Source organism: Canis lupus, chromosome 27 (assembly GCF_011100685.1).
Source record: "Canis lupus familiaris isolate Mischka breed German Shepherd chromosome 27, alternate assembly UU_Cfam_GSD_1.0, whole genome shotgun sequence".
Lineage (NCBI taxonomy): Eukaryota > Metazoa > Chordata > Mammalia > Carnivora > Canidae > Canis > Canis lupus.
The window spans coordinates 29,494,570-29,514,329 of record NC_049248.1 but is presented as its reverse complement, the minus strand read 5'-3'; the positions used below and the strand labels follow the sequence as shown (position 1 = coordinate 29,514,329).

Here is a 19,760-nt window from a genome sequence, read left to right as displayed (position 1 = left end):
TAGACCACCTGTGTCAACTGTTAGGCCTGAAAACTGAGATCGCTTATGTCAATATAACTTGCTCCAGAAAATTTTTGCAACCATTTTATCTAAACAAACATTTGGTTGTTAAAGCAAACATTATGTTTATCAGGATAGATTGTTCACCTGCTTTGAGACCCTGTGTCCATCAGTCTTAACACTACTAAGTCACAGATTATGCCTAATATTAACCCATTCTCCATCTTGGAGGGAGAATCCTGATGTACTCTTTATGTAGCTCTTCCCTATTGAGACACTACCAAAATCCTGTCAAATCTGTGCTGTGGTAAATTTAATAAACTTTCTTGGTTTGACCAACAGACTTTTAGATAGTCTTCATGAGCTATGTAACACTTCTCAGGGCAGCATTTTTCAAAATGCTGAATTTGTTTGTGTCCCAGCTCACTGATGTTGCTGCTGGAGGGAACTGGAGCAGAAAGAGGAAACCATTGACTGTGGGAATACATGACACAGGCTAGACAGCTGAGCTCAAAGAGGACCCTAAAGGACTCAGATGAAAAAGACTTAGGGAGAGAGATGGGGCAGAAAAAAAAGGATGGCATTGTGGGGAAAAAGGAAACATTTAAAATATAGCTGCAATCTGCATAAAGGAAAATATAAGGGGAGTGAATATTAGTATAGAATTTGATTTTACCCTTCTTATAAGCTAATACATTTTTTAGCCTGGTCTTGTTTCATGGACGCTGATAGAACAAAGTCTCTTGGGTCAAAGGCACAATGGACTTTATTATTTATTGCACAACAAGCAGCATGAGCATTAGCATGTTTATGTCACTTCCTCTTGACCTCCAAGACACACAGAAGCAACACAGGTGGCTCAGATGGATGCCAACACAAGCAGTGGGTAGCATTCTAGGAGAGAAACCCAGCCCAAATGAATGTCTAATCAAGCCATGAGGTGCGTTACAGAAACGAAATTTGGGGACTTGCCATTGTATAGTAAGCAGTAAGCAACCTCTTTGTCCTGGAGGGAGACATTACTTTATTGGACAGGGTTGATCATTATAAACACAACCCTGAGAATGGACCAGATAAAACATATTAGGACCATGTATTCTTGTCATTCACAGCAAGACAGGCATGATGATGAAAAATCCAGAAAGAACTGCCTTTCCCAACATCCTACCTTTTGGTCCTACCATCTTGGCTCCTGACAAATTATCACATGAGCATGACACTTTTTCAACCTCACTGATTAATTTGATCAGCAAAGGCTAGGACCAAATGTATTCAATTTGTATCATACAGCATTTAACAAAGGCTATTAATAGAGTTTCAAGAAGCAGGATGAGGCCAATATGCAGTGTTGACCTCAGTTCTGCCCCCAAGATCCCAGACTCGGCTAACTGAATAAATCCCAAGGGAGACCAATAGATCTTATTTCAGACAGCCAAGATGTAGAATAAGCCCAGAATAGTATCCATTATGACCTGCACAAGGAAATTTAAGCTCACCCATTAATCTTTGACAATATCATCAGTAATTACGAGGGACAATAGATGGGCCAAAGAGAAATCCTCAATCCAACTGAGAAATATTCCATAGCCTATTCTTCTCTACATATATCCATATACACTAAAGAGACACAAGTCACTCTAGTTTGAATTTATCGTTAAGCTTGATTTGGATCACTTTGACATCGTTTTGCTTATGCCACATGGGCAATGTCACTGCTTAATTGCAGCCTTAATTGTAATACAAGGAAGTTCAGAGCCATCCATATCCATGCAAATTTTTCTGGACAGGGATGAGAAACCCCACAGCAAGTCAGATTAACAGCTGCAGCTGCTGCTTGCGTCAGGTGGATCAAAAAATTGTCTTGCCAGAGTACATTGACTAGAGGTGGTATTTTTTTTTAAATACCATTTTGGGTTGGAGCACAAATTGCTATAAATGAGGAGAGCATTTGCTACCAGGTCTCAATCTCATCATATCCCCAGACCTGGCCCACAGAACCTTTCTTTTCCCTCTTCCATAAAGCTTTGTTTCCATTAGCATCCAGTTCTCATCACAAAAATCATTAGATCTACGACTTGATTTTACTTGAGACTGTTACTGTTTCGTGGATACTAGCAGAAGACACAAGATTTCTGGGCTAGTGACAAAGGACTTTGTTAAGGCATAGCAAGCCACAAGAGCAATTTGCCTCAGTTGCCCTTCTTCCCCAAATCCTATAAGGGTAACAACAGAGGGCTCAGATGGATGCCTGCACAGTGGGTATCTTACAGGAAAAAAACATTGAGCTTGAGTGATAACAGTTTCATAACTAGAAATAAGCAAACCTGTCCTTTCTTGGAGGGAGACAGTGCCTTATCTCTCAGAACTGTTTGCTGCAAACACAATCTACCTGAGAAATGGCCCAAATAAAGAGCAGTCAGGACCTTACCTTCTGTGCATACCAATGGATGTAAAAGACCTAACTGTGACCCCCCAGCCAGAATTTGGAAAACTGTCTCACCTCAATTTTTAAAACAATTTACCAGTTTTATGGATTTTTGAAAATACATGAGTAGGTCTGTCTTTTGGTGAAATGTTTCTCACCATTTCTTTCCAAGAATTCTAGAATCAATTGGGATAGAAAGACCTCATACTGAAAAGTAATCAAACCTAAAATGACCAATTTATTTAAAGAGTCCAAGTACATCTTTGAAAGAAAAGGAGTTACCATGTTTCTTATTAATAGGATACAGGTGTTACATGGATGAGAAGATTGATGGTATTTGGAAGACTTACAAAAAGACAACATGAGGAGCTCCACATTTGCTCCCTCGTTAAGTAAGAATAAAAGTTGAAAATTATAAAAGACAACAAACTGCTTAAAGTCTCTGGAAATCTTCCTAAGGGCATACAGCAAATGAAAAAACATTCATTCAATATAATCCTTTAAAAGTCAATAAGAAAAATAAAATAAAACTCAATAAGAACAACGAGAGTCTACGCCACTCCAGATGTATATGGCTAAGGTGATGGGGCTACCTCTCCCCGCCCAGCTCCTAGTCAAGGACTTCAGTATTTTCCTGAGAAGAACAGAATGCCAGCATTTCTTGTCACATTCCTCCCCCTGATACTTGTTCACAGGCTAAATTATGGGTGAGTATGATCGACAGTTGGGGGATTGCTACCTTCACCTAACCCCTGCTTCTAGGGTAGAGGCTCTATTTCAGCATGGCATGTTGAGAACTGGGATGCTGATCTCCCTTATCCCAGCTCATTCATGGGTAGAGGTTCCATCCTAGGAGAGGCAAGCTAGGGAGACCAGAGGCAGTTCCCAGCACTCTGATCCTAAAGTAGGATTTCACTCAGAAAGATCATCCTTGGGGCACCTGGGTGTCTCACTGGTTGAGCATCTGCCTTTGGCTCAGGTCATGATCCTGGGGTCCTAGGATCCATTCCCACATCAGGCTCTCCCCACAGGGAGCCTTCTTCTCACTCTGCATATGTCTCTGCCTCTGTGTGTGTGTATCTCATGAATAAATAAATAAAACCAGGATGGATGGATGGATGGATGGATGGAAGGAAGGAAGGAAGGAAGGAAGGAAGGAGAGAAAAAGAAAGAAAGGAAAGAAAGAAAGAGAAAGAAAGAAAAGAAAGAAAGAAAAGAAAAGAAAGAAAGAGAAAGAAAAGAAAAAAGAAAAGAAAGAAAGAAATCAGTTGTCCTTGTTTCCAGCTCTGAAATTGTAGCTTTGAGATTTGTCTCAGGAACAAAGATAGGCTGCAAAAAATTCTAAAGCTGTCAAGAAGATTTTATTTGAAACAGAGAGTGGAGGAAATTCAAATCTAAATAAGTATTAACAGTCTGATAGCTTCATGTGAAATGCAAGCTGAACCATAGACCAGGAAATTCACCAGAGAGAACCAGGGAAAGGGACATCCAACAAGAGCCTGCCCTACAGTCAGAGCAAACCTTAACACTGATCTCAGAAATGAATACTACAAAGGAGTCCAAAATGAAGTGGATGACATTGTGGAGCAATTTATACTCCACACATTATTGAAAACATTAGAGCAATTAATCTGTAATGAGCCAAGGTTGACAGCTGTGTGATACTTATACAGACTTAACAGAATAATCAGAAAAAGAGATAGTTGCAGAGAGCCCTACTGAAACCACTGACATCCTAGGAGAATAAGGCTTATGTCCAAGCTGGGCCCACTAAGAAGCAAATCAGAGGTTGCAGACAGTGAGGGAAATGGCCTTCACTAAAATATTCCAACCATGTCACTAAAGTAAATAATCAGAAATGTGTGGGATCAGTATCCAGAGTTACTGCGTTATACTATCTAAACTGTCCTGTTTTCAAAAAAAACTTTTTTGAGACAGAAACTTTGACGCATACATAGGGAAAAAATGGGCAGTAGAAACTGCCTTAGAGAGGACCCAGATGTTGGAGTTAGCAAGACTTCAGAGAAATTATTATAAATGTATTCAAAGAACTAAAGGAAACCATATATTAAGACATAAAGGAGAAAACTGCTTGGCTATTCCTTAAGAAGTTAAACATAGAATTATCATATTACGCAGCAATTCTACTCCCAGGTATATATCCAAAAGAACTGAAACTAGATACTCAAATACTTGTATATATATGTTCATAGCAGAAGTATTCACAATAGCCAAAAAGTGGAAACAACCAAAATGTCCATCACCAATGATCAATAAATAAAATGTGGGGGGTGTCTGGCTGGATCAACCAGTAAAACATACTACTCTTGATCTCAGAAGGATTTTGAGTTCAAGTCCCCTGTTGGGGGTAGAGATTACTTAAAAATAATTTTTTTAATGTGGTATACACATTAATGAAATACCATTCAGCCATTAAAAAGAAATGAAGTAAAAAATAAATTAAAAAAAATAAAAAAGAAATAAAAAGAAATGAAGTACTGATACATGCAACAACATGGATGCACCTTGGAAACTATGCTGAGTGGATGAAGCCAGAAACAAAAGGCCACATATTATATGAATTAATTTATATGAAATATCTGAAATAGATAAATCCATAGCAATGGAAAGCTAGTTGGTAGTTGTCAAATATCCAGTGGAGAGAGGAATGGAGACTGAATCCTTAATAGGTACACATTTTCTTTTGAGCTAGTGCAGCTGTTTTATAACTAGATAAAGGTGGCAGTTGCACAATATTTTGTACATTTGTGAATGTACAAAATGCCACCGAATTGTACACTTTAATTATATTTTATGAATTTCACCTTGATTTCAGGAAAGATGATGACAGTGTCTCATCAAATAGACAATATCAGTAAGGAAATAGCAATTGTATATTCGAAAGAACCTAAAGGAAATTCTGGAATTGAAAAAGTACAGTAATTGAAATGGAAGAACTTAAAAAATGTTATGCTAAGTAAAAGAAGCCAGTAATAAAAAACCATATATGATTCAATTTATGTGGATGTGCAGTATAGGCTAACCTAGAGAGATAAAATAGATTGGTGGGAGATGGGAGAGATTGGCAGCTGATTGCTAATGGGTACAAGATTTATTTTTTTTAAGATCTATTTATTTATTATGAGAGACACAGAGAGAGCAAGAGGCAGAGAGACACAGGCAGAGGGAGAAGCAGGCTCCATGCAGGAAGCCCGATGTGGGACTCGGTCCTGGGTCTCCAGGATCACACCCCGGGCTGCAGGCGGTGCTAAACTGCCGCGCCACCCGGGCTGCCCAAAGATTTATTTTTAGAGTAATGAAAATGTTCTGGAATTAGTGATGACAAATGCACAACTCTGGATATGCTAAAAAAAAACACCAATGTTATGTCAGTTAGATCTTAATAAAGCCATTACAAAATCTGGGAATGTTTTCATTAAGCTTTTAACTTTTAGAATAAATGATATAAATTTCTGTTGATGATGGAGTATCTGATTTCAATATAACAAAGTCAAGGAGAATGAGAATTGGGAAATAAGAACTTACTACCCATTCAGTATGAATTACTTAAAATGTACAAACACCTAAATGAAAGGTAGTTTTGGAAAATGAGAGTGATACACATGGAGATGTGCCACTCAGATCACTCTTCTGGGAAGGACTTGCTGCTCACCCGTGGAGAGAATAGTCAACAGATAGTTTGCATTACTCAGCTCCTTCAGAATATACCCCTGCTGCAGAACCACCTAGCTTGAGGTTAATGCCCCACCCGCCAAGAGAAACCCGTATCCCCTAACAAGGATGTAAAGTCCCAGCCAAAAGTGAAATTCCTGTTGAAAAATTGATCTTTCATATTTATTATGCATAGGTGTATGGTTTGAATTTTCACCATGAATATGTTGCAGAAAGCTCAAGGTGAATAAATGACATTAACTTTGCTTTGGAACTTGTGAATACTCCTGGGATCTGCTATGGGCTAAATGTTTTTGTAAGCCCCAAATTCATATGTTAAAATCCTAAAACCCGCCCCTGGAGATCCCTGGGTGGCTCAGCGTTTTAGCACCTGCTTTCAGCCCAGGGCTGAAAGTGATCCTGGAGTCCCGGGTCAGGCTCTCTGCATGGAGCCTGCTTCTCCCTCTGCCTGTGTCTCTGCCTCTCTCTGTCTCTCATGAATAAATAAATAAAATCTTTAAAAAAATAATAAAAAATAAAAATAAAATAAAATCCTAACCCCCAAAGGTGATGGTATTAGTAGGTGTGGGCTTTTTGGAGGTGTTTAAATCATGAGAGTAGAGACCTCATGATTGGAATTAGTGCCCTTTAAAAATTTCCAGAGAAATCTCCATACCCTTCTACCATGTGAGGACAGAGAGATGGCACTGAATATGAACCAGGAAGAGGGCCCTTATTCAACCATGCTAGCTAGCACTCTGATCTCAGAATTACAGCATCCAGAGCTGTGAGGATTAAATTTGTATTGTTTATGAGTCTGCCAGTCTGTGGTATTTTGTGATTAAAGCCCAACCAGACAAACACAAGATCCTTAATCAGAGAAAACTCAAACCTTCACTATGGGAATGGCTTCACATCACAACACACAGGTCTCTCGTGCAAAACTACTTGAGTAAAAGACTTTAACAATAAAAACTTTTTTTAAAAAAAAGGAGGGTGGGTGGGCACCTGAGTAGAGTAGCTCAGTTGGTTAAGGGACCAACTCTTGATTTTGGCTCAAGTCATGATCTCAGGGTTGTGAGGCTGAGCCCTGCCTAGATCCCTGTGTCCAGCCTCACATCAGGCTCCAGACTCAGCAGGGAGTCTTCCTGAGATTAAAGAATTAAAAAAAAAATCTACAAAAAAATAGCACGAAAGAGACTCAGCAGAAAATATAGAACTGACACTTGAAGAACTACAAATAATAGAATAATTTGAAAGGTATTTTAAAACAAATGTATTGAAAGTATTTAAAAACAAAGGAACAGGGGATCCCTGGGTGGCGCAGCGGTTTGGCGCCTGCCTTTGGCCCAGGGCGCAATCCTGGAGACCCGGGATCGAATCCCACGTTGGGCTCCCGGTGCATGGAGCCTGCTTCTCCCTCTGCCTGTGTCTCAGCCTCTCTCTCTCTCTCCCTGTGACTATCATAAATAAATATAAAAAAATTTTTTAAAAAAACAAAGGAACAGTTATCCTTAAGAGAATACAAATAATAGATTTTTTTTAAAAGATGTTATTTATTTGAGAGAGCAAGAGAGCACAATCAGGGAGGAAAGGCAGAAGGAGAAGCTGACTCCTTACAGAGCAGGGAGCCTGATGTAGGGCTTGACTCCCAGGACCATGGGATCACACCCAAGCCAAAGGTAGACACTTAACTGACTGAGCCACCCAAGCACCCCAATTTTTTTCCTTTTAATTAGAATCCCTAAAAAAAACAATAGAATCCCTACAAAAGAAAAATATAGTCATTGAAACAACAATTTAAATTCCTTTGCATGTTTCATAGTGGATGATAGATTGGACAACATCTTGTCTGTCTAAAATAGACTTATTGTTCCTCCCCCCCTCTTGCATACTTATTCACAGTTACCTGAGTCTGGGACCCTGGGGGTGCTGTCAAGGTCATTACTAAAGATGGGCTTTATCTTGCTACTTGGAATACTATTGATAGTAGCCTTAATTAAATGCTTTAAGAGACAAATTGAACAGATTTGGCTTCTGCCTTTGTTGGTCAAATTAATTAGAGTAGCTGACAGTGGTATACTCATACAAATATTTGAGTTCAGCCAAGAACATCTTGGGTAGATGTTGGGAGAAGCAATCTGCCATGAACCTTATGGGTATGCCAAGAATGTAGGATTTTTTTTTTTAAGATTTTATTTATTTATTCATGAGAAACAGAGAGATAGAGGCAGAGACACAGGCAGAGGGAGAAGCAGGCTCCATGCAGGGAGCCTGATGTGGGACTTAATCCTGGGACTCCGGGATCACGCCCTGAGCCAAAAGCAAACACTCAACTGCTAAGCCACCCAGGCGTCCCAAGAATGTAGGATCTTGACTACTCTTTAGCTGGGGCATTGCTGAAGGTTGTTTGTGCAGCAAATATTGTCTCCTTCCCCCCAAAAAAGCAGACTTGCTTCAGTTTACTATAAAAGTTGTGAATCACCCAAGCTTAGTGTCGTCTTCTACAATATAACCTGCTGTGTGAGCAAGCATTCGTCTGAGCTCTATCTACATTATACTGTAGGACTTAAGACTGCATAGGGGGAAGAAATAAATTCTATTTTTTTAAAAAAAGGAGGGCATGGGAAACTAACATAAATGTGAAGCTCTGGCTACTGCTCTTGTCATGAGTAATAAAGCCCTTTTTCTTTGACCCAAGAATTTTTTGTTTTCTGCCAGCATTCAGAAATTGGTAATAGGCTCACTTGTAAGTTTGTAAGTGGGGTAAAACTCAGACACTGCATAGTTTTTTACACTTGCAACAATCAATTCCAGGTAGTTTTTATTTTTTTATTTCTTTTTTTTTTTAAGATTTTATTTATTTATTCATGAGAACACAGAGAGAGAGAGAGGGGCAGAAACACAAGGCAGAGGGAGAAGCAGGCTCCATGCAGGAAGCCTAATGTGGGAGTCGATCCCGGGACTCCAAGATCATGCCGTGGGTGAAAGGTAGACGCTCAAACACTGAGCCACCCAGCCGTCCCCTCCAGGTAGTGTTTAAGTCGAAAACTAGGGGTGCCTGGCTGGCTCAATCAGTAGAGTATGCAACTCTTGATCTCAGGATTGTGAGTTTGAGCCCCACGTTGGGCATAGAGATCACTTAATTAAAAAATTTGTTTTTTAAGTGAAAGGTAAAACAATTCATGTAATGAATTTTTTTAGAAGAAAGCATAGCAGAATATCTTCATGAACTTAGGACATTGAAAGAGTTCATAAACAGAACACAAAAGAAATTTATCATAAAGAAAATATATTAGGCTGCATTAGATTATACTTCTCTTCAACATAAGACATAATTAAGGAAATGAAAAGACAATCCACAGAATGGGAAATATATTTGCAACATATATAACCAACAGAAAGCTCACATCCAAAATATAAAAGGAACTCTGCATACCACTAAGTAAAACATAGACCCCCCAAAAAACTGGGCAGGATACTTGAACAGATACTCCTCAAGAGACTATCCAAATTACAATAAAAAAATGAAAACATGCTCAAATTAATGAATAAATAAGGGACTACAATTCAAAGTCATATTGTGTTGCCACCATTATATTCATAAATTGGCTAAAATTAAAAAGACTGATAATGCTGAGTGTTGGCAAGGATATGGATTCCAGAAACTCCTATTGAATGAAAGTAGGATCAGTACAGTCATTTCAGAAAACGTTTGGCATTAAGCTAAACATTTGCATACCTTATGAGCCAGCAATTCCACTCCTAGGCATGTACTCGATCAAAACACAGGAACACATGCACCAAAAGACCTGTCCAAGAGTATTCATATGAATATTATTCATAATAGTAAATTATAAACCACCCAATTGTACATCAGCAGTTCAAACAATGGAGTATTATGCAGCATTGAAAATGGACATAAACAAAATTCAAATGGACAAACTACAGCTACCTGCAACAATTACAAGATGGTTCTTGTAATCATGTCAGCAAAGAAAGATGGTAGAACAATATTAAAAGCAGACTGAATACAATCTGATGTGAAAAATAATATGGATAGAGAGATATTACTTAATGATAAAGGGAATATTCCACAAGAAGATGTAATGATCATGAATTTGCCATTAACACCCAAGTCTTATAAAACAGGAAGATTGTCACATACAAGGACAATTGACAAGTTCAGCCATGGTAGGAAACTTAATACACTTCTCTACATTTTACAAGTATAGAAAACAGTGGCAGCCCGGTGGCTCAGCAGTTTAGCACCACCTTCAGCCCAGGGCATGATCCTGGAGACCTGGGATCAAGTCCCACGTTGGGCTCCATGCATGGAGCCTGCTTCTCCCTCTGCCTGTGTCTCTGCCTCTCTTTCTGTCTCTTATGAATAAATAAATAAAAACTTAAAAAATAAAAAAACAAGTATAGAAAACAATATTATTTATGCATATATACTATAGTTAAAATGATAATAAAATCATGGATACAAACTTTTTAAAAATTTCATGGTAGTGGTTACCTCTGCAAAGGGAGATAAAGAATAAACCTATGTGGATGTACACAGGAGGCTTTATTTATACCTGAAATATTTTATTTCTTTTTTTTTAATTTTGTTTTATTTTTATTTATTTATGATAGTTACAGAGAGAGAGAGAGGCAGAGACACAGGCAGAGAGAGGGAGAAGCAGGCTCCATGCACCAGGAGCCCGACGTGGGACTCGATTCCGGGTCTCCGGGAACACGCCCTGGGCCAAAGGCAGGCGCCAAACCGCTGCGCCACCCAGGGATCCCTGAAATATTTTATTTCTTAAGAAAGATCTGACACACTATGATAAAGAATAAATTTTGAATTTATTAAAAATTATTTAGAATTATTAAAAATTTAAAATTCTAGATTTATGCTGCATAGATTTTATGTCATCCTAGTTTATTTTTATGTATTTTTAAATTTTTCATTATAAAACAGTAATGTACAAAAAACAAAAACCAGTAGAAAGGAAAGTAAAATTTGATTTCAAAATATAAGTATTGTCAGGGCATGTGGGTGGCTCAGTCAGTTAAGCATCTGCCTTTGGCTCGGGTCATGATTCTGGGGTACTGGGATTGAGCCCACATCAGGCTCACTTCCCAGTAGAGAACCTGTTTCTCCTTTTCCCTCTGCATGCCCCCCATCCATGCATGGTCCATCTCAAATAAATAAAATCTTTTTTAAAAGTACAAGTATTGTAAATTAGAAATTCTACAAATTTAGGGGCGCCTGGGTGGCACAGTTGGTTAAGCATCCAGTTCTTGATTTCAGGTCAGGTCATGATCTCAGGGTTGTGAGATCAAGCCCTGTGTCCAGATCCATATTCAGTGCAGTCTGCTCTTCCCCTCCACTCACACTTGTTCTGTCTCCCTAAAATAAATAAGATCTTTTTTAAAAAAAGAGTTCTATAAATACTGTAGAAAAAATAACAGAAGAATTAAATAATACTATCATATTCACATAATATATCTGTGTACATATACATATACATGTAGAGATATATTTAGGCATACATGTAAAATACAACATTACATCTCTTCAAGAATATACATTCTCTGAATACTCATAAATACAAATTTAGTCATTTATTTGGCAAATAAAAAACAACTCTTAGGAATTTAAGTCAAAAAATAGCAAAATAGGCAAAGGAAATTAATAGACAATTTAGAGAAAAGCATATCCAGATGGCCAGCAAGTTCATGGAAAGATATCAAATTTACTAGTAATGAGAGAAATAAAAATTAAAGTAATAATGAGATACCACTTTTCACACATGAGACTGTCCAACATTTAAGGATAGGTACATCTTTTTTTTTTCTAATAAATTTATTTTTTATTGGTGTTCAATTTGCCAACTTACAGAATAACACCCAGTGCTCATCCCGTCAAGTGCCCCCCTCAGTGCCCGTCACCCATTCACCCCCACCCCCCAAGGATAGGTAGATCCTAAAAACATTGGTAAGTGAAAAACTAAACAAATCTGGGATCCCTGGGTGGCACAGCGGTTTGGCGCCTGCCTTTGGCCCAGGGCGCGATCCTGGAGACCTGGGATCGAATCCCACGTTGGGCTCCCAGAGCATGGAGCCTGCTTCTCCCTCTGCCTGTGTCTCTGCCTCTCTCTCTCTCAATCTGTGTGACTATCATAAATTAAAAAAAAAAATAAAAAAAAAAAAAAAAAAAAAAAAACTAAACAAATCTATGACAAATACCAGATATGTAAATCAGAAATACAACAAGCATGTTAAAAGGACACATACAATGAAAGGATACACATTAGACATTAGAATGGATTCCTCGAGTGGTGGGAGATGGGATTGGGAAACGGAGAAAACTGAGATAAATGGAAAAATAAAATGAACCTGTTGCTTGAAAGATGTAGAGGAATACAGTACTCTAGTACTGCTGATAAAAATATGAAGTATTACAGACTTTCTAGAAAACAATCTGACAATGTATATTAACATGTCCTAGAAACAGTGGAATGTTTGTAAGTAGGAGAATGACTAAATAAATCCTCCATGCTGTAAAATATATAAAGCCAGTAAAGAAGCATTAGAACTATACTTGATTTGAAGAATTTTGTAAGATATTATTGAATGAAAAAGGGTACAGAAAACTGAGTCTACAGGTGAGGCTATTTTAGGAAACAGTGATCCACCCCCAAAATGCAGGTGTGTGCACACGTACATATATATAAAAAAAGAATATACACTAGCTATTAGTGGGAGGAACTAATCTAACAGAAGGGGAAGGGATAGGGCAGAGAAATTCATGAACGTAAAATTATATATATGTGGAAGTATTTGTCATCAGAGGTTTAAGTAAGATTTATGTTTGTTTTTTGTTTGTTTGTTTATAGTATGAGTTTCTCAGAGAGTTGGAATTTCAGACTACATATGAGATATGTTGGTCATATGGGCCTTGGTTATTGCCTCCTCTGATAACTCTGCTTTATGCATATACATTCCTGGCACCAAGTTTGTTATCTCTATGACTTGTACAATTTGTGCAATCTTTGTGGTTGTAGTTCTCTCATGATTTCATTATATACATAACTTTTAAGAAAAATAGAGAAAATTTTGCTGCATTAATAGATAAAACTTGTCAGTTCGTAGGCCCTAGCTCAATATTTATTTAGGAATATGTAACTGAAATCTTGATAGTAACTATATCTTAGGAATTACAGAGGCTGCCTTAGGAAAAGGTTTTTTTTTTTTTGTAACTTAGAATGCATTTTAGTAAATGAGGTTTGCTGAGAAAAAAATGTAAAGGGAAAAGCCTCAGAGCCTAACCAGGCATGTGCAAGGCTTTTGAATCTTAGCAAGCTTTAGTTGCAAATATTAATAAACCATGTACACCCTGTTTATGAAAAGACTAAGTGCAAGCAAACAGCATAAGTTATTAGAAATCGGTACCAGTACCATGTAATTTATTATATTGTATTTGTATTTCAGATGCCTGTGGTGCTTCATGAAGAATATTTCCAGATATATCACAGACATTAAGCCTTTGCCTCCCAACATAAAAGATAGACTGATTAAAATAATGAGTACCCAGGGGCAGATAACAGATTCAAATATAAGTGAGGTAAGAGTGTACAATTGCAAAGCAAGCATATTATATTTTACTGTTTAGATATGGTTTCAGGGCCGCCCAGGTGGCTCAGCAGTTTGGTGCCACCTTTGGCCCAGGGTGTGATCCTGGAGACCCGGGATTGAGTCCCAGGTCAGGCTCCCTGCATGGAGCCTGCTTCTCCCTCTGCCCGTGTTTGCCTCTCTCTCTGTGTCTCCCATGAATAAATAAATAAAATTTTGAAAAAAAAAAAAAGATATGGTTTCAGACTTTTGGAGCAATGACATATGGTGGGATTAGTAATAATTTTAAAATATAATAAAACATGGGGTTCTTTTTTTCCCCAGATAACCAAAATGTTCATGTGTAATAGTTACTAAAAATATCTTCTCTCACCATTCTTTTAGCTGCTCCCCTTGTCTTCATCATACCAGCACCCTGGATCTCTACATTTTCAAAAAGTTTTCAGCTTTTTGATCAACTTTACCTCAATAAATCTGGAAAAAGTAAAAATAAAAATGCAAAATGAATACACAAATGGCAAAAAGAAAAAAAAACCTACAGTAAGGAATACATGCTATATTATGTCTCTGGTCCACAAACCACATTTACATGTAACCATACTATGTATAGCACACTTGGATATTTTCTACTTTATTCTATCTTATTTCAATTTACAGAAGTATTGATCAGAGTCTACTAAATTGATTTTATCAATCAGCAGTTAGGGACACCTGGGTGGCTCAGTGGTTTAGCATCTGCCTTTGGCCCAGGACGTGATCCTGGAGTCCAGGGATCGGGTCCCACATCGGGCTCCCTGGTGAAGCCTGCTTCTCCCTCTGTCTATGTCTCTGCCTCTCTCTCTCTTTCTGTGTCTCTCATGGATAAATACAATCCTTTAAAAAATTTTTCTTTAAAAAAAAAAAAAAAACAATCAGCAGTTAAAAGCCACTCTTCTAAACTTCCCTAAAGTTAAAATAGCTAAAATTGGCTATTCTATAAGGCAATAAGTATAGTAAGGCCCTCCAGCCTGAATTAAAATCCTGGTTCTGCCACTCTTTCTGACATTGAGTCTCAGTTCTCTTAACTGTAAAATGGGTTTGCAGCCATCATCACTGTCTGCTGAGACTCTGCACTAGACTAGTCTACTACAGAAACTCTGGTTCTAATGACCAAAGCCTATGATCAAAAGAGAACAAACTGATGATAGCACTCCAGTACATGACTGTCCCTGTAACCTCGTATTGTAAATGCACTTAGACGTGCCATTACTGTTTCTTTTAACATTAACCCGATGTACCTCGAATGCTTTGTTTTCTTCATGACAGCTTGCATTGGAACATAGACATTTTAGTGTTGTAGTCTGCTTAGCTCTGTAAAGATAGAATAATATCCCTAGGTTCTTACTGTTGATGGTTCTGTGGATGTATATAGTTTGTGTGTGGCCCAAAGAAGAAATATTATGACACTACCCAAAACTGGTGGTTTTCTTCATTTTCCCATCATCTCCATTTTGTTCTCATCCTTTAGTCTATATTCCAGTGGCTTAAATTTTTGTTTTATGGCAATCCTTAATATTCATTTAAACCTAATTTTAATCTAAATAGAAAAGAGCTAAGGAGTGAATGAGATAGGAAAAAAAAAACTCAGGGTGCCTGGGTAGCTCAGTTGGCTGTTGCCTTCAGCTCAGTCATGATCCCAGAGTCCTGGGACCAAGCCCCTTGTCAGGTTCTCTGCTCAGCAGGGAGTCTGCTTCTCCCCCTTCCTCTGCTCCACCCCCAGCAAGCTATGCTCTCTCTCACACTCTATCTCAAATAAATAAATAAAATATTTTTTAAAGCCCAGAAGTATGATTTCTTTGTTGTTCTCCCTCAAATCTCTATCCGTATGAGTCCTGCTTATGAAATTATTCAAAAAGCCGGATTTAACATCTGTTGCAAAGTTGCATGCATCATTGGATGGCTCTCTTTGAAATATTTCCTAACTCTTTTTATAGTTGGATGGAGGAGGCCTTTCTAAACATGACACCAAAGTTAGAAACCAAGAAGAAAAAAGTTGATGGACTTGATTACGTAACAATATGAACTTATAGCAAGAAGAAAAAACAAGAAGCAGAGTCAAGTAACAAACTAGGAAAAATATTTGCCACACACATGCAACTCCATAAGTTTGTTATCTTGACAATTTAAAGAATCCCTACAAATTGATAAGAAAAATCAAAACAAATACTAAAAAGAATCAGGAAGTACTCAAAGGAAAAATACTAGGGGATCCCTGGGTGGCTCAGCAGTTTAGCGCCTGCCTTTGGCCCAGGGCGCGATCCTGGAGTCCCGGAATCGAGTCCCACATCGGGCTCCCAGCATGGAGCCTGCTTCTCCCTCCTCCTGTGTCTCTGCCTCCCTCTCTCTCTCTCTCTATGTCTATCATAAATAAACAAATCTTTAAAAAAAATACTAAAAAGAATCAGGAAGTACTCAAAGGAAAAAAACCGTATTAGTCATAACAGTCACAGTTTGCCTTTCAGTTTGGCAGACTTAAAAAATAATAATATCCAGTGTTGATAATAGTGTGGGCAATGGTCACTTTTATCTCCTGTTGGTGAGAGTGTAAATTGATTTAAAAAACCTTTTAGAAAACAATTTTTAAAAAAATAAAAAAAAAAAACTTTTAGCTAAAAGGACAGCTTGCCATTAACAGAAGTCCTAAAAATGTGCTTACTATTGTGACTCAACAATTTTAGTTCCAGTATTTTTCCAGTTTTATTGAAATATAATTGACATGTAACATTGTATAAGTTTAAAGCATGCAATATAATGTGATGATTTGACATGCTTATTTTTTAAGTGTTTGTTGTTGTTGTTTTATTTGAGACAGAGAAAGAAAGAAAGCACAAGCGGGGAGGAGAGTCGAGGGAGAAGAAGCAGAATCCTCACTGAGCAGGGGGCCTGATGGGGCCTCAATCCCAGGACCTTAAGATCATGACCTAAACTGAAGGCAGATGCTTAACTAAGCCACCCAGGCACCCCTTGATACATTTATACATTGCAAAATGATTACAATAGGGTTATTTAACATCTCCATCACTTTATATAATTACCATTTACTTCTGAGATTAATCCCCAGAAAATAATTGGGAAAGCACACAAGTATGCCTACCAAAATATCATTTATAATAATAGTTGACAGTTATATATAGCATATATTGTAAGCAAGCCACCTTTATTTCTCACAAAATATTATGCCCATTTTAAGAATGAGGATATTGAGGCGCACACACACACACACACACACACACACAAAGAGCTTGATCATACTTATAGGGTTCAATATCAGGCAGTCTGCCTCCAGAAGACATGTTCTTAACACTACACTATATTGGCTTCTAAATCAGCCTGAATGTTCAATTGAAGTGTTTGTCAAAACAGAGGATCATAGAAGAAGAGAGGAAAATATAAAATAAGGTGAAATCAGAGAGGGAAACAAACCATAAGAAACTCTTAATTATAGGAAGCAAACTGAGGTTCACTGAAAGGGAGGTGGGTGGGGAGATGGGGTAGCTGGGTAATGGGCTTTAAGGAGGGCACTTAATGTAGTGAGCACTGGGTGTTATTTATAAGACTGATGAATCACTGACCTCTACCTCTGAAACCAATAATACATTATGCTAATTGAATTTAAATAAACTTTTAAAAATCATTTCTTTTAAATGAAGTATTGAGATCCCTGGGTGGCTCAGCAGTTTGGCGCCTGCCTTCGGCCCAACGCATGATCCTGGAATCCCAGGATCGAGTTCCGCATCAGGCTCCCTGCGTGGAGCCTGCTTCTCCCTCTGCCTGTGTCTCTGCCTTTCTCTCAGTGTCTCTCATGAATAAATAAATATTTTTAAAATAAGTCCCAGATCGAGTCCCATATCGGGCTCCCTGCATGGAGCCTGCTTCTCCCTCTACCTGTGTCTCTCCCTCTCTCTCTCTCTCATGAATAAATAAATAAAATATTTAAAAAAAAAAGAAAAGAAAGAGAGGCACCTTGGTGGCAGCCAGTAAACCATCCAACTCTTGATTTCAGCTCAAGTCATGATCAGGACTGTGAGATGGAGCCCCACACATCTGGCTCCAGGCTGGATGTGCAACCTGATTAAGATTCTCTCCCTCTTCCTCCGCCCCTCCCTATCCCCTCATTCTCAGAAAGGAGGGAAGGGAGGGAAGGAGGGAGGGAGGGAAGGAGGGAGGGAGGGAGGGAGGGAGGAAGGAAGGAAGGGAGGGAGGGAGGGAGGGAGGGAGGGAAAGAGCAAGACAAGGAAAAGAGCTCAGAACACTTTGAAATAAATTTGCTATTTGTTGCCCTCAAGTAAGCATTCAGTAATACTGAATTTGTTTGTACTCACAATAAGAATGAAGGAGGTAAATGTTCTAGATAAACAATACCAACATACTATAACCATCAATACGTAGCAATTAAAGACTCATACCTGCTGAGTAGAGGCACATAGGGAAAATCTCTAATGAGAGTCAGGAGCTACTAGAAAAAGATAAGCACATGCCACCACCTTGATTCTGCTTCACAGGTCTAGTGGATCCTTACTCTGTACCAGGCATCTCAACAATGCCATGTGTTCCAGTAAAGACTTTGGGGGCGCTAGAAACTGCACCTCCAGTTGAAAGTAGGCTTGTTTTTCCTGCTTAATGTATGTGTCTCCACTCAGATAGGTTTTTATATTCTTTCTTTTTCTTTTCTTTTTTTTTTTTTTTTAAGATTTTATTTATTTATGATAGTCACAGAGAGAGAGAGAGGGGCAGAGACACAGGCAGAGGGAGAAGCAGGCTCCATGCACCGGGAGCCTGACGTGGGATTCGATCCCGGGACTCCAGGATCGCGCCCTGGGCCAAAGGCAGGCGCCAAACCGCTGCGCCACCCAGGGATCCCTGTATTCTTTGTTATATTTTCCATCTACCATCTGTCATGACCACCAAGACACTGAATATGTAATATACATGTATATTTATAAGAAAAATTAATTTTTCAAAATCACGTATTTTTTTTTACAGATTTTACATCCTGAAGTCCAAACACTAGATCTAAGAAGCTGTGACATTTCAGATACTGCTCTCCTACACCTGTGCAACTGCAGAAAATTAAAGAAATTAAATATAAGTTCCTCAAAAGAAAACAGAATTTCCATAACTTCAAAAGGTATGTTTATTCACACTGAATAAATCAGTAGATTACTATTCACCATCTAGTATAATTTTGGAACAAAGGAGTAGTAAATATGTCAAAAGTGAGTATGAAGATGTTAAAGAAATAAAAACTGTATCAATAAAAATATTCAAACTAAGATAAAGACTCCAAATTAGAATTCCTGTTTATAACCATTGCTAAAAGTTAAGAAATACCCTGGATAAGTCACTACTAGTAATTTAAATGTATCTGATATAGGGGCACCTGGGTGGTGCAGTCAGTTAAGCATCCAACTCTTAGTTTTGGCTCAGGATCATGATCTCAGGGTCATGAGATTGAGCCCCACATCCAGCTCCATGCTCAGTGAGGCATCTTCTTAGAGTTCCAATCTCCCTCTGACCCTCCTCCCCAGTCCCTGTGCTCTCTCGTGCATGCTCTCTCTCTCAAATAAATAAGTAAATCTTTAAAAAAAAAAAAAAAAAAGAGAGAGAAACAAATTTAAAGTAAACGTGGATGGACATCTGTGTAAGAGAGCTCAGAACACTTTGAAATTGATTTGCCATTGACCAGTTCATACTTTGTTAGGGCTTTCTCAATGCAAAATTACAAGAGAAAGTTAAATCATCATCAGATTAAATTTACTAGCACTCTTCTATCAGTCTGTACAATGATAGCTTATTTTTTATTGAAAAAAAATTTTATTAGAGTTGACGTACAATGTTACATTAGTTTCAGATGTACAACTTCATGATTAGACAAACTGTATTTCATTATACTGTGTTCACCCCAAGTGTCACTACCATCTGTCACCATACAACACTATTATAATACCATTGACTGTATTCCCTATGCTGTACCTTTTATGCTGTACCTTTTATAACA

General features: G+C 38.2%; 1 protein-coding gene across 4 annotated transcripts in view; it reads left to right on the top strand.

Annotated features, from left to right (window-relative positions):
- Positions 1-19,760, top strand: part of AMN1 (antagonist of mitotic exit network 1 homolog) — a 56,446-nt gene that overhangs the window by 12,322 nt on the left and 24,364 nt on the right. For 2 of the 4 annotated variants that reach the window (XM_038577208.1, XM_038577210.1), the window contains exons 2-3: positions 13,583-13,715; positions 18,746-18,890. In XM_038577208.1, coding sequence (XP_038433136.1) covers positions 13,583-13,715; positions 18,746-18,890 — 278 coding nt within the window. Of the gene's footprint in view, positions 1-2,725; positions 3,133-13,582; positions 13,716-18,745; positions 18,891-19,760 lie in introns of those variants that run through there. The other 2 variants (XM_038577209.1, XM_038577207.1) reach the window with 2 other exon arrangements.